This window comes from Anarrhichthys ocellatus, unplaced genomic scaffold, assembly GCF_004355925.1.
Source record: "Anarrhichthys ocellatus isolate YVR2014 unplaced genomic scaffold, GSC_Weel_1.0 scaffold42, whole genome shotgun sequence".
NCBI lineage: Eukaryota > Metazoa > Chordata > Actinopteri > Perciformes > Anarhichadidae > Anarrhichthys > Anarrhichthys ocellatus.
In genome coordinates, this window is record NW_022280072.1 from 195,195 (window position 1) to 218,087 (window position 22,893).

At 45.3% G+C, this 22,893-nt stretch overlaps 1 protein-coding gene across 6 annotated transcripts; it reads right to left on the bottom strand.

The window, feature by feature from the left end:
- Positions 1-5,380: 5,380 nt before the first annotated feature.
- On the bottom strand, positions 5,381-22,631 carry cbarpb (CACN subunit beta associated regulatory protein b). 6 transcript variants are annotated; one of them, XM_031868433.1, is made up of 10 exons: positions 22,513-22,631; positions 20,358-20,430; positions 18,735-18,883; positions 17,220-17,281; positions 14,900-15,068; positions 13,751-13,922; positions 13,262-13,414; positions 12,557-12,797; positions 11,798-11,987; positions 5,381-10,722 (listed from the first exon to the last, which is right to left on the bottom strand). In XM_031868433.1, the coding sequence occupies exons 2-10, from the start codon at positions 20,403-20,405 to the stop codon at positions 9,234-9,236; spliced, it is 2,673 nt and encodes an 890-aa protein (XP_031724293.1). In that variant the 5' UTR covers positions 20,406-20,430; positions 22,513-22,631; the 3' UTR covers positions 5,381-9,233. The 6 variants fall into 6 exon arrangements, with proteins under 6 accessions (XP_031724293.1, XP_031724289.1, XP_031724292.1 ...); XM_031868429.1 differs by having other exon boundaries at positions 22,509-22,630; XM_031868432.1 differs by lacking the exon at positions 22,513-22,631 and adding an exon at positions 21,415-21,565.
- Positions 22,632-22,893: the final 262 nt, after the last annotated feature.

Genomic DNA, 22,893 nt, shown 5'->3' on the forward strand with positions numbered 1-22,893 from the left:
CAGAGCAACTGACATACTACAAAGAGCAGGAAGGTCCACAAAGCGGGAGGCGAGGTGGATGGGTCAAAAATACACAGGACCTTTTTGTCAAGTGAGTTGTCGAGTTAACGTCAACCACGCTCTAACTTCTAACTCGCCACGTTTAACTTCCTGTGAACACGGAAGTTTATTTTGGAAAAAAACTACGAGACACGCCCTGACACGTTTAAAACCAATGCTAGACGTCGTAGTTTGAAACTAAGGCCACTGACCAAGTGTCTGCATTTGACAATAATGAGGTGAGAATGTCTTGTATGGCCACTGAGCGAGGAGAACGGCGTGGCCACGCTTTTGCAATCGGCGGCTCACGTTACCTGCAGTCTTGGAGAGGGAGGAGTGAGCGGAGGGGTGTCACCAAATCCTACACACTGTCCCTTTGAGGTCCCTTTCAGGAGGACTGGAGCACTCAGGAGTCTGTGTGCGACAAGTTAACAAGAAAATCTCTGTATCTGCAGGATCAGACAGAGATCCGGACAAAAGAGTTTCCACCTCCAGCTGTAATCACAGTAACCACACACACACACACACATACACACACACACACACACACACAGGACTGGCGAGGAAACTCCCCAACAACACTATTGCCCCTTTAGTCCACGTTTAACCTCATAAACACTGTTTCTGCCGTCAGCTGTCTGATGAGAAGCCTGAGCAGGATCTCTCACCAAGTATTAATGAAACACGTCTGCAGTTAAAGGGATTTTTATATGCTGCTCGATCGATACGTGACAACTCTCCAGGGTGTGGAATAACGTCTGCATGTGTGTGGGTGCATTGTTGTCCTTCAACTCATCATGAAGTGTAACAAATAGCCCAAAAGCTTCAGTCTGCATGTAAAAGCAAAGCTAGTGGAGAGTTCTGCTCCGTCCTCCTGAGAGGTGGGAGGAGGTTGGGGGGATGACGCAGCTGAGGAGGGGGAGAGAGGGAGGAATGGATGGAGCAGAATCCTGAACGAGGAGGAGGAGGAGGAGGAGAGAGAGGACGCGTGGGCAGACTGCGTGGGAAGGAGATGCTGCATAATCACCTTTCTACGGTTTTCTCCTGTTCTCTGTACTTTCTTCACCGTCTTTTTCCTTCTCATCTCTGCCAGCCCCGTTCTGCGTCTTCCTCTTTCTCCTGTTCTTCATCTGTCTGTCACTGTCTTCATTTTCACTCTCTTTCTTTCTTTTCCCCTTCTTTTTTCTCTATGACTCATTTAGCAGCACAAGCTTAGGCACTTTAAGAGAGTCTCCCAGTCCTCGATTTATTTGCAAAAGAATAAAAAAATCCTCCCTCTATCACGTTCCATCTGCACGCACAGATGCCACATATCTAATGGCATCATTACCATTGTTCATTAAACTGCCTTTCGCTCCTATTTCAGGCATCACGAGTTAAAAGTAATAACTTGGCTCTGCGCTATTTCCCTGAGCAATTCACAAAACAACACCACAGTAGTAAAACCCTCTTTTTTTAGCTTTATGTTCTGTCTAACACACAGCTGAGGTCTGTTCAGTTGACATTATTTCACACTTATCAGCATTTGGCATCACATTTATTTAGCCGCACATAATAAGTGAGAAATAGAATAGCCGCCGAATCGTGAGCTGAGAGGAACCTGGTGAGTCACAGACATTTCTCGCTCGTTCGACCGCCGCCTGGAGCTGCTCCATTAAAAGGAAATCTGGGAGGTGGTTAATGCGTGGGTGGAGGGGGAATGAGGGAGCAGGTGGTGGTGGTGGTGGGGAGGGAGGGTGGGAGGGAGGGAGGGAGAGGGTTTTCCTCTCTGAAACATCCCTGACTACAGCCGTCTTGTGTTGGAGGCAGAGCAGGAGGGGAATTTGCAAATATGTGTTCATTCATGTGTGGAGGGTAGACCTTAAATGTGCGATGTGTGGGCAGGCGTGTGACGCAAGTGCACGAAACAGGGAACACCATCACCATCATCTCAATTTGTGGTTCTAGACGGTGCTGTGAGCAACAGTTTGGTTTGTGAATGAACCGAATACGATACTGTGTTTGCTTAATGGAGTGACGTAACCGAGCTGTAACAAACCATGACAGCTGAGGCATCTCTCAACATCTGTATTCATGGGATTTCTGTTTTGTTTTTGTGGCTTGTCTTTCTCTGTTAGACTTCCCCAGTCGCTAAAGATCCACTTTAGTTTTCATGCTGACATGAAAAAGCCAGCGATGCATGTTACAAAGCGGGAAAGCAGAATAAGAAGTGGAAGCATCCTCTACGCACACGGTCACAACTTCAATCCCCGGAGCCAAAGTCCTGAGATCACATCCGAGCTAGCTGCTGTAATTCTGAGCAGTTTGTCATTTAGCATTTATTTAATCTGTCACTCTGCATATTGAAAACCTAGCATCCACAACAGTACTGACCACTAACCTTTGTTGACTTAAGGCAAAAATTGACTAGCATGACAGTGCGGATACTCCGGACACCGTAACATAGTTTTGTCCATATTATTAAGATTCACCAAAAGACTGTTCTACTGTCATTTTTACAACCTTTTAGCTGTAAGTTCTGCCGTCTAAAATGTTTGTCTGTCCTGCTGTTATAACAGACATAAACTGTGTAAAATATGGACGTAGTCTCCGTCACGTCACCCATAGGTTACAAAGAGCAAAAGTGAAGCTCAAAGAGGGTGGATCTGGCCGCCGCCATCTTGGTTTTCTGGAACCAGAAGTGACCATATCTGGAGGCAGGCTGTTCTCATACAGCGTTTGTAGCCATATCTATGAAAATGAATACACTAATTCGTAGATATCCAACAAAATCAATTTGTATGTAAGTATAAAGACGGCAAAAAACTATACAAGACGGGAGGATAGGTCAAACAAAAACTAATCTTTGACCGAGGAACCGGCTGTTCGTGCCCCGTGTGAATCAAGAAGTCAATGTTGATTTATTTGTCATGTAACTTTCTTACTTAAGTCACACCACTTCTGTAGTTATTTTAACCCAAACCACGATCTTTTCTCTTAAAAACCAAGTCGTTTTGTTGCCTAAACCTAGCTTAGTTGTTTCCTGTAAAGACGAAAGTTTATTTTGAAATATCATACGAACCGTTGTATGAGGATACTTTTTGAAAGGGTGGAGCTGGGGGAAGAGTGAGGCTTCGTGGGAGACGGTCCCGATCCGTGATTCTCGTTAACAACTGTGCTATTAATTGAGATGCTACTTTCGGCTAGCCATAATCATGCTTGTTTGTACGACCTACCGGAAAAACAAGGTACAACTCAAGTCATGTTCAGTCAGATCGGTGTATTATAATTTAGAAAAACAGTCGAAGGGCAATGGCCGGTACCATTACCCCAGGATTTAGAGAAACAAAATCCCATTGGAAACTGATTGCGGCGCGGATGTCAACCAGACCATCATCTAACACCCACATATTGGCCAGCAGGAATTAACCGCATAGCAAGTCCTATTGTGTCCGGAATTGCTTAAACAATTCTCCAAAAGGCACCAACACAGCAGAGAGGTACATTTTAGTGACTGAAATCATCTGAGACTACGCCGAGCAGACAGCTAGCGGCTGTGACGGCACCAGCCTTTAAGCCTTAATATGATTCAAACAGGTGAGTTGTATAAAAATGTCCCCCCCCCTTCACATTTAACACACAACGGTCCAAGCATGATGGGAAATGGTGTTAACAATACAAAACATGAATAAACAACATTAGATTATTTATTAATTGCCATCCTTATCTCAACGTGTGTCATGTGACATATTGAATAAGGCTATGTTCCGAGGCTGCATCTTTAGGTACGTGCCTTATTGTAAATGTCAGTGGGATTATGAATGTATGAATCTTTGTACGTCAATGTGTTCGAGCCAAATTTGCTGTTGGGCCCCTGTTGCTTCAGACTTCCCATCAAGTCCAGTGCAAACAGCTCAGGGGCTTTCATTCACATTGGATACGTGACCAGCCTCAAAGGATGTTACGCTGGATTTTCCACACTGCACAGCCGTTGACGTACCCTCACACTGAAGGAACCCCCTATGCAAAGTCAGCATTGACTCACAGTTGAGGTGTCCTGCTCAGCGATTGGCTGACGGACAATGACAGGTGACGGAGGAAAGGCACAGGATGATGCAAAAGAGTGAAACAAACACAGAGGAGAGTCTGAGACTCCCCCCTTTCCCCCCAGCCTGTTCACTCTGCAGTCTGTCAGTATGAAGCTCATAGTGATGTGTATTAAATCAGTAGACTGACAGGGATTTCATAGAAGACAATACATTTGATACTATGAAAATCGAGTTCTTCAAAGTTAATAAATGAAATGATGTAGCTTGAGGCAGAAACAGAGTGCAGACTGTTTGTTTTAATAAACATTACGCCTCCTCCTTATTGCTTTGTCTGGTTGTTCTTCTTCATTGATTTTAAGGAATATTAAATAATCATTCTTTGACAATTGTAATTAATAACTCAACACTATTTTGGTCAGGATAATAATACACTCACATGTGCATGCATGCATACTGCATGTAAGAGCCAATTAATCATATTTATATTGGGTAAAATTGTTTGTGTTGGCATGGCATATTACATAACTTTTTGCATTATCCAAGTTTGTATTAAGTTTTAGTAAATAGTGCCATAATGCAGTTTTTTCTGCGCACATGGCAAAAAAAAGGGTTCAGGTTTGGATTGCAAACAAGCTTTTCACCGTGTTTAGCTTGTGGTGACGTAGTCTGATAGAGTGATAACCGATGTATTACATTTGGAACGTAAAGTCGGTAGCGGACCGGAGGAGATGTAACTTTGTCACGTTGTAATGGATCTTAAACAAATCCTTGTTCAAGTTTTCCCTGGCTCCTGTGAGTAAATTGGGTCTTCGCAAAAAGGTTTTAAAATAACTTGAACACGAGTCAGAACTCGGATTCCTTGCAGACTAAGTGACCTCTGAACTTGGAGCGTGGTAAACCTTCACCACACTGTGTCTGGGTGACTTTGCTCTCTGCATCAGGAGCAGCAGTCTCCATCTCGTCTACCAACACTCGCCTCAACGTGACCTTGATAAATCGTCTGTATCATAGTACATCTGCATTTCCCTCCTAGCTCTCTTCTAGACTTTGGCCCCGCAGTTCAAGGCTACAGGCCAGTCCGATAGATTATAAAGGTGCGAAGAAGAAGACAGACCCTTTGTAGATCACCGGCTGGATTTGGCTTTTCTTTCCAATTAATCTGGAAGAGGTGATAAGGAGAGGCAGGAAATCAATACGAGCCTAAGCAACAGAGAAAAAATGAAATGAGATTCATGAGAGGGAACCTTATCTGCGATCCGTTCCCACAGCTCGATTAACGACCATCCCCTTGAAATAAAGCGAGTTAGAAACACTTTTAGCTTCATTCATTTATTCACAGATTGGAAAACAACCCTAAAATAACACCTTTTTTTTTTTTGATAATTTGGTCCCTCAAGGCTCAATTGATTTGGATCAACAAAAGCAAAGTCATAAAGAAAGCTCGTCTTTTTTTTTTCCTTTGAGAAATTAAGCGGTTTACTAACAAGCAAGGAATACAGAAATACTACTTTAAAAGGGATAAATCTCACAAAATCTCATCACAGCATCCTAGCACGACTCTTAAAAGTACAAAAACCTCTAGTCGTACCAACGTTTCGACTTCTGCATTTAACAAATGAGCAGTAACTATGCATCAATTTTGCACCGCAATTCTGAGAAAACATGAAGATTTTGTACTAAAATGTTAACTCTCATGCAGACCTACACACAGCTATGCATCAATGCATTTGACAGGCTACATGGTTAGTATGCAAACACCATTATTTTTACCACAGTGTCCCCAGTTGTACAGCATCTGTCTAAACCTAAAAGAGGACGTCCATTTAGTCTAGCTCTTGTGACATTGTGCTTGTATACACAGCAAAGTTTAATCTTTGTACACGTGTATGGAAAAGCAACCTTTTGTGGCAATTTCTCTTTAGGTTGTTGCTGTTGTCATCTCGTATACTGACTCAAGACGTTTGATCTGTGGGGAACGCAGCCGTCTTCCCTTTTGTCCAGCCCTGTCAGCATTTGCAGAGTAATTAGTCATTATAACTGAGAGGGGAGGATTTCATTTCCTTTCTGCTGATTATCGCCGTCTTAAAAAGAAAAAGTCGAGCACATAGTGTTTCTTCACGGTGGATTATTGTGATTGGGCCCTGTGTGAAAGAAAGGATAACAAAGAAATACAAATACAGAATGCTTCCTTCTCTACTCCTTATTTGAGTTCACCCCCTTTTATCTCATGTCCTTGCTCTCCTAATGAGGAACGCAGCATCTGCACTTATCCACAAGAAGAGACTCCTGTCACGCGGCGGAGAGAGACCTAATCTGGGAAATCATCATCACACCCAAACAAAGAGAGGAGGATAACGTTTGTTAACCCCCTTCATTTTCTATTCAGGGATTTCAATTTACTGCGAGGTAATAGCCTCAAAAGAATGAGGATAGGGAGACGGGGGATGAAAGGCGGAAATCCTTCTCCTCACGATTAATATTCAACACCATCTTGTGCAGTGGCTTCCCTCACTGCACGTGGGAGAGACGGAAAAGCCCAACAGCCCCTCTGAGAATGAGACCTTATGAGCGTGACTGGGTTACAATCAACCTGCTGCTGCTGACGACGTAAAAAGCAGAGATCTTGCGAGCAAAAAATGTAATTCTGTCTTTCTTCGCCCACAGGACATAATCTGCTGTCCGGGTTTCATTTGAACGGCAGCAGCGGTTTGTTTGAAGCCGAACAAGAGGCAGAAAAAAAAATAAGTGGGCTTAACTACAAACAACGTCTTTGTTCGGTCTGGTTTTATAAGCCGACAGGAAGCGGAGCCCTCGGCCCCCCGAGGGAGGCATCTACTGCACTGTCAACTTTCTCAGGAGACGGAGAGGAAGAGGAGAATGTCAGATGCGGACAAATAAAGCCTGTTCTCAGAGCCCTCATGCACAAGAAAGCATGCCTCTCTTATAAATTCAATAAACACCAAACATCTGTGAGGGCAGTTATCTCGTCTCATAGCTTTAATGTAACTGCCCACCTCGTGGCTGTGAACTTGTGCACAGGACTGAGTGTGTTCCGCCTATTAGGTCAGAGGTCAATGTCGGTGATGCCCAGAGTACAAAGAGTCGTAGTTTATGGAGATTATCGTCATATCTGTGACTGATGAAGAGTCATGACACCAGAGTGGCTGCCTGGTCTGATAGTTCTGAGCCTGTCCTCTTCAAACCTGCCACACTCCCACATTTCATTGTCATTTCAGCAATGCAGACGTACAAAAATATTTTTAAAAAACTGGTTAAACAAGCTAATTAAAAAATAAACAACACAGTTGTCACATAGCTGAGAAGCATTTTTCAGTCGAATAAAAACAAGAAACGACCAGTCAGACACTGAATGAGGACAATCAAAGGATAGCTTCCTTTTTAAGAGATCACGTAATTATAACTTTTCTGGCCTTTGCTAACGCTTCATTCATGTCCCAACTATCTCAACCAGTGGCTCCCAACCTTTTTGGCTTGTGGCCCCTTAAAATCGAGTCCTAAAACCCAGAAATGAGTCAGCATTTGGCTGTGGCCTACAAAAATACGTCATTGCTGCAGCACTGTATGGGCCTAATGCAGCAACACTCTCTTAAATCTCTCTTAATTGTAGCATCAAAGACTTCTAAGCAATTTAGAAGCTGAACGCACGCAATATCGTCCAAGGGGTTTTTATTGTCTAAATCAGGATCAATGGACCAATAATATTTCTTTAGCCCAGAAATTTTATAATAATAATTTAATTATTATTCCATTATGTTTTTTTTGTGGTCCTGAAATTTAAGACTTGTGTGTCCCTGCGATTGAAACAAACAATTTGTGGACTGTGAAAATAAGATCTTTTTTTTCTTATCTTGGTGCTCTCGACCGATTGTATAATTAGCTTTTAGTTAAGAGAAAAGCTAAACTTATCAAACATTGGTGAATCCCAGATATCAACGAGGGCTGACAAAATAAGAACAAATCGTGGATACGAACAAAAGAAAGAAGAAATTTGTTTTTATATTGTTTCCTGGCTGCTAATGACTTAAAGGCCTCCAACAATTGGAAAAACAATCCACCAATCAGAGGTTTTTTTAGTGATTAAGAACTGGGACGTCACTTTCCTGCAGAGCTACATTCAGGAAAAATGGCATAAAAATTGCCAAAAGATGGCAACAAGCATGGATGAGATTGACGTAGCTATACGGGGTCCAAGGACACAACCAAACCAAACATAACTGCTTGTAATAAAAACATAAATCACTTTAATCATCTCAGACTTCTCTTGGGACCCCCACAGGTTGGGAACTACTGATCTAAACAACCAGTGTGAACGACTTATTAAAAGGACGGTTCCCCCAAAAACCGTTGTGAGAAGTTGCATGTAGGAACTATTTTCTTTCTTCTGAACTACACCCAGCAACCGCATCACAGTGCAGAGGGGAAGCGTGCCTCTACTCATGGACGAGAGGCTCGTTGTTTCCGACACACGGCAACTCACACCAAAACAATCCAGACGGATAAATAGCACAACAGTTAAGACGCATACGTCGTTTTCATTTGGGGGTGAACTGTCCCTTTAAATTTGCCTTCCAAGGCTTTGATTAACTAGTCAGGTATTTTAGATCATTTTGTAGCTCATTAATAGTGAGAAAACTACTTATTTTCCACTAATGCATGATCAAAGGACTCGCTGTTGCGTCCGGATCTGAAGCTTTCCACTCATCTAATAGCACCTTGTTTCACAGTGGATCAACAAGCACCGAGGCCATATTGGCTTCAGTTATTCAAACTGGAGAGCAGAGACAGGAAGGCAGAGATGGACATAGACTACAGACACAGAAACAATTATTGAGGAAGCAATTATTACAAAAAGCATATCATTTTTTGATATGTTAGCTCTGTTGGTCTATTATCTTGCATTGGATCTTTCTTCCTCAATGAAAAATGCAAAATGGCAACATTGAACAGCTTTGTAACGGCACGAGGAGAGGCTAGCTGCGTTTCTAGTGGACCATCTAGTAAGATGATTTAAAGCACGCCTCCAATTCAAAACACCATTCAAGCTGCACACAGAGAGACGATACAACCGAGGCGAGACAAATCGAACAGAAAGGAAAGTGTGTATCAGCAGGAGTGAGGGTGACGAGGAGGACGACTGGAGCCCTGCTACACTGGGCTGTGGTCCGGAGAGGCGCGTGCGGCCGTCACCGTCACGCACTCAGCATCTGTGTCCTTGGTCCTGCGGAGGCCCGTGTACAGCCTGTCATCCAGGTTAGCAGTCAGTTTGTCTGTGAGCTCTGCTGTGATGGTCTGAGGGCCGTAGCCCGAGGAGTCGGGCGGCTGAGGGGGCGAGCGCTCGTCCGGGGGCTCGGGAGGGAGTGCAGGTTGTCTGCTGTCCTCCTGAGGGTCGAGGTGCTCACCGGAGGGATGAAGATGTAGTGGGGAAGAGGAGGTGTTGTCCTCAGCGTCTCTGACAGAGACACCCTGCTCCCCGTCCTCGCCCCCGGTCTTAGCGGTGGTTGGCTCTACCTTTGGAGTGTCGGGAGTGCTGCCGGTCCCCTCGCTGGTCTCCTCGTCGGGAGCGCTGACGATGCGGGGGAGTGTGCTGTGGTAGCTTGTGTCCAGCGGGTAGTTCACACTCTCACCCCTCCTGAGCGGGGCCCGGAGTCGGTCGAAAGAGGACTGGAAGTGCCTGACACCCGGGTCGCTCCACTGCTTGTGGCGCTGCCACTGCTTGCGGAGGTGGATTCTGGACCGGTGCTTCTTCAGCGGTGACTCCTGCTGGTCGAACTGAGGGTCGTGGCGGAGAAACTCGTGGAAGAGGGCGTCCGTCTTCTCGTCTATGCTGTAGTCTCGCCGGTGCAGAGCCAGCGGTTGAGGCGAAGGCTGCGCGGCCTCTCGAGGTGTGAGCATCTGACCGTATGGGACCCAGCTCAGGGAACCAGCACCTGTTTCTATGGAAACTCCTCCGCTGGCGCCCAACAGCAATTCGTCCTCCAGCTCCTCCTCAAGGAAATGAGACTCAAAGCTCTCGATAGTGCCGGTTCGCCCCGTGTTGGTAAAGTGGTGCCGTTTTTCGTGGGCAGTTCTGTCCTTAGGGCTGCCGCTGCCGCTCCCAAACAGTCGCAGGTCTTCTGGACCGCGAGATGGAGCGTCTATCGACGCGTAGCCGCTGTCCATCTGCAGCAATTTACGAGTCCCCGTTTCTGCGTCGCTGCCCCCTCGCTCTGATTCAGTGCTTTCCTGTTTCCTCTTTCTTCCCTCCTTCGCCTGCAACCTCTCATCCATATACATCGAAATGTCCTTGTCATCCTCTCCACCCTCTGCCTCGTCCCCTAAATCCTGGGACTGGTAGCTAGGGAGCCCTCCTCTTTCCGTCTCCTTGCACCCGCCCAGCGAACACACACTCTCAGCATCACTGCAGACGGAGTTCCTGTCATTGTTGCTGCTCTGGTCAGAGGCGGCGTATTGTTCCAGTGTCGCACGAAGGCTCCATAGGTCTTGGTAAAGTGTATGGGGGTCCTGGGGATCTGGGGGGTCTGCACCGTCCCTTCTTGCCAGGGAGAGTGCTTCGTCTTGGGGATCAGGGGACAGGCCAATCACCCCTGGTCCTCCATGGCTGCAGCTGGGCTCCACCATCACCTCTACCTCTACCCTGTAGCGTGCACACAGGTGTGGCGAGACGAGATAAAAAAAAATTAAAAATAGTTAGGAGAGAAGGAAGGGGAGAAACACACGGACACGCAAAACAAGCATCAATGTCAGAGCATTTACCTGAATAACACATTCATCTGACACATGACTGTGTTCACACCACACAGAATGGTTTTCATGACTTGCAATGGCTGGTGTTGCATGTCCTTAAACAGAATTTAGCTGAATGCTGATGCCATGCGGGCTTGCAAATTCCCAGAAACCCCCTGCTTTCATCAGCAAATTTAAAGCATACACACAGTGCTGTAAGAAACAACTAGAGTGATATCAGCAGAAGCACTGCGGCTTCCAGGAAATTGCTTTTCAGCAACAAAATCTGCAAACATACACAAGAAATATTGATTTTGTTAGTGTCAGTGATGTAAATTCTACTAAGGGAGATTGGTTATTTTTGTTTATAACCTCATATTGGGCGGAATCTGCTTTGCTATAATTGCAAATTTAAAATAACAAAACCTCAGTGACCCTTGCCCTTTTTTGCGGACATCATGACATTATCAGACCATGTCAGCGATGGAATGGTTTCCTATGCCAGAATAAACTCTGCGTCCCGATTCTCCACTTCACTCTCCAAATAATAAGTGCACTCTGGGAATCCCCCACATCTGGCTCCGAATCGTGAAAGTGGTTCTTGTTTACAGGGATCTCATTACATGCAAATCAGCCTGTGGTTAAATACACAGTAGTTACATAGCATGTTGTGTTTTGATTTAATTAAATTGGATAGAAAAGAGGACCGCTTTAAAGCATCCTTTTCTATATTGTTCAATGATTTACAGATTAGTTTTAATTTGATTGTATCCCTGCTCATCTGGCATGTTAACACAACCACTTTAATTTTTTTTTGCGTCATAAAAGCTCACTTTTATCTTCAAGAAATGTGGTGAAGAATTGGGACTTTAGAGCCGTATCTTACTGTACAACAATATCATACGTTTTCTAGCTACAGTAAAGAAAAAATGAGTGCAAGGCAGCAAAGCAGTGAACGAAATGAATGGCAAGGGAATTAAAGATACCTGCCGAGGGAGGGGGGTGGGGTGGAAGGAGTCGAGAGGAGGCGTGTCGATGGGTGGCTGGGACAGTAGGCCGTGTCCTGGGTGCGGGCGAAGTACTGGATGAGGTCTATGTGGCGGGCGTCGTTGTCGTCCTGGTCCATGCTCTCGCTGGCGGCTCGCTGCCGCTGGAACTGCCTCCTCGTCGGAGAGCCTGGCTCGCAAACAGACACGGGGAGGGAGCAGTGAGTTGCACACGTTGCGTTAGCAGCAGGCAGGACTGACGAGACACTTAATTCAGGAGAAAGCTTCCATCAACTGTTGAGGTTTCTGAGGGGATTTTGTGAACTTTTTACTCGATCCCTCGGTAGGATCGGAGGACTGAGCTTGTGGGAAGCGCAGGGAGAAGAAGTGTGTTTGTGCAGGATGAAAGGGGATCGGCAGGGAGGGTTTGCTCAGGGGCTCAAAGTGACTTGGAAGACCAAACTTTACGCCTCTGAGCCATCTGTCTTGTACATGTGTGTGTCTGTGTGTATTTACGAGTCTTAGCAGCCAAAAAGGCGTCTCACAGTTGGTGTCTGTTCGCCGCGAGGGAACATTGACAGAAATACTAAATAAATAGAAGAAAATATATCTAAGAAAGAAACTGCCAAGAGAACAACTTCTCTTTTCTCAGTTATGAGAACAACAAAGAATTGTTGCACCTCCCTGCTGCATTGGCACAGAGTGTTTCTAAAGATATGAATATCTATCTAATACATATATAAATCAAGGATCCATTACCTCTGGTGTCCAGACTGGAGGCTCTCTGGCTGCTGTCCAGCTTCCATTTCTTGATCTTGAAGTAGGGACTGGCCCCCTCCAGGCTAGCATGGCGCCGCAGTTTAGTGAAGAACTGCAGCACGGGCCCCTGGCTTCCTGCGCCGCCGCCAGCATGAGGGGCACCGCCGCTCCTCACCGCGGCCCCTTCTCCGACACTGATGCTGCTGCCTCTGCCCCGGGGCCCCGCTCCCATCATCTCGATCTGAGTAAGAGAGAGAGAGGGAGAGAGAGATAGAAGTGGTCAGAAAGAAAATCTGCCAAGACTGGTGGTGTCTGTTTAATCCCTTCTGACAGTGATGTTCCACACAGGCTTCCTTGTTTACCCATCAACCATCACTCTTATTGGGTCCTCCATGACCCTCTGAAGTCCTTACGTATGACTCACTGGTTGACTGGCTGCTCGAATAGCCGTTTGGTGTACTGAGTGACTATCTTGAGAAAATTCATCGCTCTACAAATGATTAGCTCAACACACTTCTTACACACTGCATTTTTCCAATACACGAGCTCTTACAGGTCATTTGTATGCACACTCACAGTAGCTGTGCACTATTTAAAATGTTTTTCACGAAGAGAATCACTGTGTGGCATGCCAAACTTTAGGAATATATTCATCGTCACTGTTACTTGGTGCTAAATATTTGACAGCAGTTGGAGGCGACTTACAGAGCTGGAGATTGGCTCTTTAGTGCCGAGAGCAATAGTGTTCCCACTGAAGCCGGTGTCCACCACAGAGTTGAGAGCATCTCCAGGGAGGGCACAGCTGGGATTGACACTCAGGCTGGTCAACGCTGTTTGTGGTAGAGGGCACAGCATCGGCTGAAGAGAAGCACACATAAAAAATAAAAGATCCCTTTTGTTGAACACGCGTGTTATTCAGACTATAACAAATACAGCCAAGCAAGGTAGCTCCGCTTCCACAGTTCGTTGTCATGTTTACGTGAAAGCTATGAATGAACATCATGTCCAGATCCTTTCTCCAGCTGTCAGCTTTGCAACAGCGATTGAACATCTGAATGGAAAATCAATGTGCACAGCCTGTTGAAATGAGCATGCAGAGCGTTTGGTAGATAAATGTTCTTGCCCTGAGTTTCTTACTAACCCCAGTCACGACAATCGATGCATCAGGACTAAAAGCAGGTTAAAGGCCCTCACCTGGAAGATGGAAAGGGCCGACTTGGTGACAGGGCGCGCCGTCATGGTGATGCTGTTCTCAGCCGAGTCACACTCGTGGATAGTGACTATCTTGAGGCCCGGGGGAGGGATGTGGAGGTGTGTGAGCCGGGCGTTCTTCAGGTGGTGAAAGTCGCCCTCGGTCAGAGTGTACCTGGAGAGAACGACACAGAGTTACAGGGGAAATATCATGCTCAATTTTCTTCCTTCCTTGTGATTGACAGGCCGCTACCTCAGTCGTATACCGTCTCTACGTCTCTCATCCGCAGTCCAAATATGGTCACTTCAGTTCACCGACTAAAGAAACCAAGACGGCGAGGGCCAAAATGCCGAACCTGAGGCTTCAAAACCGCAGCAAACAAACCAATAGGTGATGTCACGATGACTGTGCCCAATTATAATATACCGTCTATGGAGAAAACCTGTATTCACCTTCTGTCTGAAACGCTCCGTTTTAGCACCCGTCTCTTTAAGCGACCCCTCCCAAAAAAGTTATTGATCAGTGCTTTCAGGTTCCTTGGAAGCCCTGACTGCTCGTTTAAAGCACAGTTTCTTAATACGAACTGTGTTCTCCGTGGATCGAGTGTTTTGATACTTTCACAGTATCTATATAGGACCTAGACCTGCTCTATCATAAATAAATACAAAATAAAAAAACACATGGAAATCTCACTTTCTACAATATGTCCGCTTTAAATACAAAGCACTAAAATCCGTGAGAAACAAGTCGCATTCACTCTGGATAAGTTTGAAACCATGACGCTTATCCTTAAGAGGCAAACAGCTATGGGGAAATGTCTGACTGCAGACCCATCACAGTTGCACTGGATTCTGCATTTAGCCTCACAGAATAATTCCTTTTGAAGTGTTTGCACATCAGGCTCCCGGCTTTAAGAGAAAAGCAGGGTAGTGAAATAATGAGAAGGGGTGAGAACTCTTTGTGTCGACAGCAGACTTAATGCATTCTGGATTCATTGTTAACCCTTAACTACCACAGAAGAGAGATGGACACAGTTAAATGTGTGAATCCTTTGATCACAGAGAGGTAAAGTAAAGCTGGAGTGCACGGACGTTAATGTGAATAAAAAGCATTTTCTAAATGTGTGCCTCTGTGTTCGCTGGCTCTCTAACCTGCGGCCCTTCTCCTTCTCCTGGGCCTTCTTGCCGTGATCGAAGAGCGCAGCCTCGTTGAAGGAGACGCGACGGCCCATGGTGCCCGTGGAGAGGAAGCGCTCGGTCTCCTGGTTGCGAGAGCTGGCCATTGACAGGCAGTCGGACTCATCCACCCTGATGGTGATTTCTACCAGAGACCCAAGAGGAGAGAGAGAGAGGAGGCAGACAGAAGAGGAAGAGCGAGAGGTTATTGTTATTAGTGACACGGCTCCGACAATGTTGGTCAATCTGCTCCAGAATGAAATATCCTAACAACATTCATGGTCCCCAGAGGATGAACCCTACCGACTGTGACGATCTCCTGACTTTTCACTCTTTCAGTGAAATACAGAATACTAACAAATGACCAAAAACCCACAAAACTGCACTTTGTGTTTGGTGCCAGTTAGAGAACGTTACCACGCTAACACTTAAACTAACAGGGTGAACATGGTAAACGTTTTTCATGCTAAGCTTTAGCATGCTAGCATTGTCACTGTGAGCACGTTAGCAGTACAGCCTCAGCTGCAAGCACGGCCGTAAGACTCTTAGGCGGGGTTGCACCAACAAGGATTAATAGATTCTAAGATCAGTTCTACTTAGTTATCAAAACTAGGTATAAAATGGGTAAATACAGATTGTAAACTAAGCAGAGCTCTGTTGTCCAATTAAATACCAAAATTAAAGAGTTTAATCTATATGGAGATGTTTGCTTTCCCAAATTAAAATAAATAGATGTATACATTTGTTGGGAACTAGTAAGTGAGCAATAACAGAGGGGCGGAAAACAGCTGCTCTGTATTCCTTAACAAATCGTTACGTTGTTGGTAACTAGCTAGCCAAAAAGTCAGTTAGTTAGCCTAACGTTACTCGTGATGGGTCGGCAGAGAAGCTCCAATTTATCCTCCTTTGAGAACAACTTGTTGGCCGAATCCATGGAGCAATATGGCCAAATAATGGAAGATATAGAACTGTTTTCAGTATTGACCAATCTTTCTGTTCAGCTCCATCACAGTTTCCTTGCTGAATTGATATCTTGAGAGAAATTCAATAGCAACATCATAAAACTCAATTGGGTTGAGTCTGTCCCTTAACTTTCTTTGAGAAACTGGATTATTTTGTTCAAACCATCTCAATAAGGAAGCCAATGTAAAAGTTAAACCTCCTCAAGTGTAAGTTTAAAGTTAATACTGGATTGCATATTAAATTGGAGTGTAAAGTTTTGGTGCAGCAGAATTGCACGGTGGTGTAGTGGCTAGCACTATCACCTCACAGCAAGAGGGGCCCGGGCTCGATCCCCGATCCCGGGTGGTCCTTCTGTGTGGAGTTTGCATGTTCTCCCCGTTGCAGCGTGGGTTCCCTCCGGGTTCTCCGGCTTCCTCCCACTGACATGCAGCTCAGGTTATTTGGAGACTCGAAATTGCCCGTGAATGTGAGCGTGAATGTTTGTCTGTCTCTATATGTGTACCCTGCCTTCGCCCAATGTCAGCTGGGATCGGCTCCAGCGCCCCGCGACCCTGAACAGGATAAGCGGTTTGGATAATGAATGAAGTTTTGTGCTACATGATTTAAAATTACACCATGATTTAAATCGGGTTTAAAAATAATCTTTGGTGCACCAAGCTCTGCTATTGTTTTTCCACATATTGTATGCCCACCTGCATGGTGATGATTTATCTAATATACTATAGGATTACCATAGCTCTTCTAAAGTCTGTAACTGTGGTTCCCTGGTGACATAAAGGTTCAGGGCACCAACCACGAACCACAACGTCCCCAATTCAGTTCCAGCTGGGGACTTATGTTGCATGTCCTTCCCCCATCTCTTTCAACTGTTTTTCATACCCCCCACATACCCCCATACCCCCAAAATATTTTAAAAAGTCACAAGTGAAGCATCTGACGTTCAGACACCTCTGTGGAGGGCGAATATGGTAATATGGCAAATTGCTGACTGACAAAACTTAACAAAAAGCCTTACAAAAGCAAGTTTGGTGCCAAACTGATGCTTCGGTTTCATAAATGATTTTGCATCCGAGACATTCGCTTGTCCGAAAATGTCAAAATGCATTGCAGGAGTGGCACAGCTACTTAACCTAATTGGGTCGAGATCACAATTTTTTTTAATGGAGAAGACATTACACATTTGTGCTGACGCGCTAAAAAATATCCCCACTTCCATCAATCCAATCCCTCCATCTCCCAGCCTGCCCGTCTGCATGACTCCTCCCTCTCTCATTTACTCGTCTCATCATGTGTTCCCTATCCCCCGCCCCCTCTTTGTCCATTTCTCTCTTACCATGGGTGGGCTGAGACTCCTCCACGTAGGTGGTGTTGGTTTTCTCGGGGTCATCGCTGGCGCTGAGGCACACAGAAACATTCAGATCAATGCTGTGACATGATTACCCCCAGAAGTCCGTCGTTCATCTGTTGAAGCCCCTCGGACGGTACAAGGCTTCACGATCAGCTGCGTTACTGTTTGACCGCTCTGTTTTGTGTTTAAAAACCCAAATCATATGACTTGATGTCCACCATGCTGTTTTGTCTAAATGTCTGCCTGGCTGGCTGTATAATCATTGCCGGTAACTTGATAACCCTCGGGGCCACGGGAGCTCTTGGATTGATAAAGCATGGTGCTTTATTGAATTGCACGCTTCCACTCATCTTTAAGGGCATAGAGAAAAAAAAGACACAAAAAAGGTCACATACATGTTTCGAGGACGAAGCATTTATACTTCTTTTAGTATCTTCTGTAAACCCTCCGCGTTTCAACTTATTTACGCTGATTCATACAAGCTTCTTCATGCACAGAATTTACACTATGAGGCGGAAACAAGAAACTGAAAGCTCCTCCCAGATATTTCTCTCTCCATCTGATTTCTTTGTGCAGAGATATGAGTTGTATGTGTGTGTGTGTGTTTGTGTATGTGTGTGCTTGTGAGTGAGTGAGTGTGTGTGTGTACGCGTGTGTGGGTGTGAATTGACTTGAGGGATTTTTCCGTCCACCCAGATCTGTGCTTCTTCTTGTCTTTCATTTCCTCTGTGGCTCCCGCTTCCTCACGCTGTGTGTGTGGGTGTGTGTGTGTGTGTGTGTGTGTGAGTGTGTGTGCGTGTGTGTGTGTGTGTATTCCCCATGCACACACAGGGCTGGGTACCAATGCGAGATTAATCAACGCCGATGGCTGCTATGAAATCTCATTACACTCATCATTTGTACCAGTCTGCCCGATTCTCCCCTGTTCTCCCCCTGCAAGCCTCGCCTTTTCTCTGTGCTCTCTGCTTATCTGCATCTAGCTGGTGCGCTCTCATATATTCAAGTGCACTTGATGATTCGTGCCGCTGTGGAGAGGGACAAAGCTTCCTGGAGAGGTAGCCATGTTGCTGCTGAATAAACACAGATGAATCGCTTATAGACGAGCGTGAATGCTGAATGTTTTTCCAGCAAAGTTGGGGGGGGGGGGGGGGGGGGGGGGGGGGGGGGGGTGTTTGACACTCAAACAGCTGACATGTCTCGTGAGTGAATGCACTACGTTGTCCTGCATTAACATGTGTCTGTTTGGGGTTACATAATGTTTTCTACAACCTACTGCAATACAGCTTTTTTGGTTTGGGAGCAGACCGGATGATTCCACAGGAAGTTGTTAGCTTTGTCTTCAACTGAAAGAGCCTCATCTATTATGCAAGTTTACAGCCCTGTCTCCTAAAAATTACGTTCATATACAACAGAGCTGCATTGGGAATAACATTTCCAGGGAAACCTATTTTGGCGTAGATGCTAAAGGTAAGGCGTCTTTTTTATTTTTTTGCAACGCACCTGGCTAAGCATGGCCCTCCTCGACAGCAGCGACGGTAGGCGATGAGGAAGACGGTGATGAAGATCACTGTTCCTACCAGGAAGACGGAGAGGATCACCAGGAGGAGCACGTAGCCATCCTGCTGCTCCTCGGCCACGAACGGGATCTCCTGGGAGACACAGAGGAGGGCCGAGATGGATACATAGATTATTAGAGACACCTGTTCACCTGCAGTGAAAAGAGGTTTACATATGTAACTTCAGTGCACGGTGCCGACAGGTCTGTTAACTGGTTATTGTACAACTCTGATTCATGAGTAGGCAGGGAGGGGAAGTAAAGTAGATATAACAGGAGGAGAGGTGGGTGACCTCCTGTGCTGAGTTTGGACATTAAGTGCAGTGCTTTAAAAGAGAGAGCGCAAGTAAAGCAAAAAGCTTCCCACATAAGCATCAACTGATATCCTCTCTGAGCTGAGCGAGAGAGGCAGAAACATGTTTAAACTCAACGAAAACAGCCTCAAATTTGAATTCTGACACAATGCATTAGTTGCGCTAAAAATGCCGCTTTCCGTTTGAACGGATTTGAACTGAAACGCCGTCTGTAGTTAAATTTGGACCCAACCGACGCCGTCCACAAAATCCAACATGGCTGCTCCACGCATCAACAGTAAAAAAGCTGTAGTAATATGCTGTTTACTACTTTTCTGTCTTACATGTGTCTCATTAAATCAGTCATACATGCTATGGTGTTTGCACAGGAAAAATACCGGCGTAATTGTTATCAACTAGTATCGCTAACAATAGCTAACCTGGCGGGAGAATGCCCCCCCCATTCAGTTTTCAGACTTGTACTGGAATGTAGTGAACTCATTCTCAGCTCTGACTTCCAGTTTCGGTGGTAAAATGCAGCATTAGCCCATTTATAAGATCTATATATATACACAGTTGTATTTCAATTTAGATTCAGAAGTCACATTTTTGTAAGACAGAGGGACAATCTAATCTATTTAGCAAGATTTTTGTTTTTATGAACAAATACATTTCCTCTTAGCCGTATAAATAATGTGGAATTCATATAGTACACAAGTTTATTGTTAAATCACCCATTTTCTTGATTTATTTATTTCCTTTAATAAGTTGAAATTTGCTTTTTAATCCAATTGTATCATTGTTCCTTTGTGCAGATGTAGGCAGAAGAGAAATTTAAATGGTTTAAATAAAATGATAGATGGCAGCACGAGTGGGAGAGTAGAGAACAGCAGCACGCCTTGTTCTCTCATGGAGTACCACCAGTGGCGTGACAGCCAACGTTATGTAAAGAAAACAGAGGACCCTATAGTGTCCATAGATCTTAAAAAGTTTTTGCTGAACTCTCACCAAGTGTTGATGAGCGCTAGACTACGACGTCACATTTTAATTTCTCTGCGAGGGGAAATTAAATCTGAGATTAGATCAGAGATTTAATTACGCCAGGTCCAGGTCAGGATGTTCTCTATTAGCCAAGTCAATCGGCCAGAAGAGAATATGAGGGGGAAGTATGGTTCTGGTGGTAAGCTGGACACAACACACACACTAACACACTAACACACACACACACACACACAGGAAGTTTGAGGATAAGCCGGTGGTGAAAGGCAGACTTACTGTGGAGTTTTCTGGTAGGATGTTCCAGACGGTAGACTCATTGCTCATGGTCCAGGCCAACTAGAGAGTCCCCCTGAGAGATAACACACACACACACACACACACACACACACACACACACACACACACACACACACACACACACACAGGAAATGGCTGTTACCAGAGCTGGTCATCAAACCACAAAGTTAGCCACCAGAGATATTGCTTTTTAACTGTGTTAATAACAAATCCAGGCGTAAAGCACATGTAAACATAAAAAAACACTTCTCTGAATTGACAAGAATAAAGCACGGCTCTGCTGTCCATTATTGATGCCTTATAACGCGCTGTATGATGTGATAGAAGACGCTTTAGAAAAAAACCCATCTCACAGTCGTGAAAAGACTGGAGCAGAAACCAAATACGTGTGTGTGTGTGTGAGAGTGTGTGTATACGGCGTGTGCTTGTGCGCATGTGTCGAATCCCACGGAAGATGCAAATGCCAGCATCTCGGCTGCAAATCATCACCCGTAATTCCATATCGGCCTGAAGGCTCTCTACCTACCTCCCACACACACACACACACACACACACAACAGAGAGAAACACCAGCTCTCACTAAACGCTGGCTCCAGCAGCTGAGTTCCACGACCGCTGCTGCTATGCGTTTGCTCCTCCACATCATAGCCATTAATACAGCTACTGCTGCACCAAACGCCCACACACGCACACACTCTCTCTCTCTCTCTCTCTCTCACACACACACACACCCTCACACACACACTCTGGATAGAGCTACTCACCCAGCAGGGTAGGAGCAACATGCCAGCAGCACTCAGCGCTCCTTGCTCTCCTGCCAGTCACTGCAGCACTCAACTTCAGCACCACAACCTGTGCTTACAGGTTGAGCTGTTTGCTTCCAACCTGTGTAACTCCCCTACATCTACCGTCCAAGCATGAAAAACCAACAACAATGCAAAATACACAGTTACGGGAAACACATCAGGCTGTGACCAGCATGCTTCCCTTTGCAGTGCTGTACCACATCCTGCTTTCTACCAGCCCAGCGTCTTACCCTGATGGAGGGCAGTGCGCAGCAGCAGCTCTGGATATGTGTGTGTGTGTGTGTGTGTGTGTGTGTGTGTGTGTGTCAGGCTGTGGCTCAGGAGTCTCCTCCTCAGCTCCCTTGCTGCATCCTCAGCCCAACACCAGCCGACTAAGCCCGAGCAGCAACAGTGTTTTCACGACCCCCCCCCCCCCCAAAATACTGTAGTTCATCACAAGGAATGACACCAAACATCAGAGCATGTTCTTAAATGTCTTTCAACATTAACAAAGCTAAAGCTGCCTCACTATATTGATTAAATGCAATAATACAGTTAGATAAAAAAATGATCATCTGTTGCTAGGCTTCAATAAATATAAGGAGAAATAATCATATTTGTGAAAAGTGTATTGTAAATCGATGTAGCCTGTTACTTTGTTGAGATTTGCTTGCTACCATGGTGTTTCTAACCCTGAGGATTGCTCTCTTGCTGGCTTGATAGCAGATGGTGAGACACGGGGGTCCCAGCGATGGATCCAGTCACGCTTAACCACATTTCCGTCTATCTATGCCAGCTGCATTACTGCTATATGTACTGTGTGTCGGTTTCGCTTCTATATTTAGTCCCATGATTACAACACCTCCGTGGAACAAAATATGATTGTTTAATGTTGGAACTTGTAATAACCTGTTGAAGATTAGAGGGGAAAAAAAAAAACTGTTGCACAAAAGACAACATCCCGTTTTTTATTGCTTGGTACAGCAATACCCCCCCCCCCCCCCCCGCCTCCCCGGAACAAAATAATGAGCTTCGTCTCCGGCAGCTGTTTCCTCATGGAGGTTTGGCTGATACGATCGTTTGCAAAGAAAAGGCAAAATCACTTCACATTGCGTGATGAAATGAAGCCGATGGTAAACTTGGATGAAAACCAGCTACACTCCGCGCAGCGCAGCGACGTTAATAAATATGTCATCTTGATATATTTTCACACAGGCGCTTCTGATTTTCATCAGTCCGGTGACACCGACAGAAAAAAGGTAGATCACGACTTGAATAGGTTGCGCGAGGAGCAGGCATGCGGCAATAAAAATAAAAAATAAAAAAAGAAGAAGGTAGCACTCACCTACTCAACTGGCCGGGTCCATGCAGGGTCCGAGGTGGGCAAAGCCAATAAACATGAAACTCCTCTGTGGACAGTTTAATGTGGATTTTTAACGCTAAAAGTATTTATGAATGAAACCCCACTGTTTAAGACACGCCCACCACCCAGTCAGAGGCGCACCACGTGACGCGAGGAGTGAGGTAAAGCTGCGTGATTGAAGAGTTTCTCCAAATTAGCCCGATGGTCAAGTCAGTGTTTCGGTGAAGGGAAGCCCGAGTGTCTCAATGAATGTTAACTATATTTCCTGAAAATACATTTCAGCACTCTTTTTTGTTGTTGTCTTCTTTTACTGATTCATTTTGCATTAGGTGTCACTCGCTTGCACGTGTGGAAAAAATGGTGAAGC

Bases quoted from the DNA above. Each gene is read 5' to 3' on its own strand.
- cbarpb (XM_031868433.1), bottom strand. From the start codon at position 20,405: ATGAGCAATGAGTCTACCGTCTGGAACATCCTACCAGAAAACTCCACA. The intron at 18,884-20,357 runs GTAAGTCTGCCT...TGTGTCTCCCAG, and splicing joins TCCTACCAGAAAACTCCACA to GAGATCCCGTTCGTGGCCGA. The intron at 17,282-18,734 runs GTGCGTTGCAAA...TGTGTGCCTCAG, and splicing joins GGAGGGCCATGCTTAGCCAG to CGCCAGCGATGACCCCGAGA.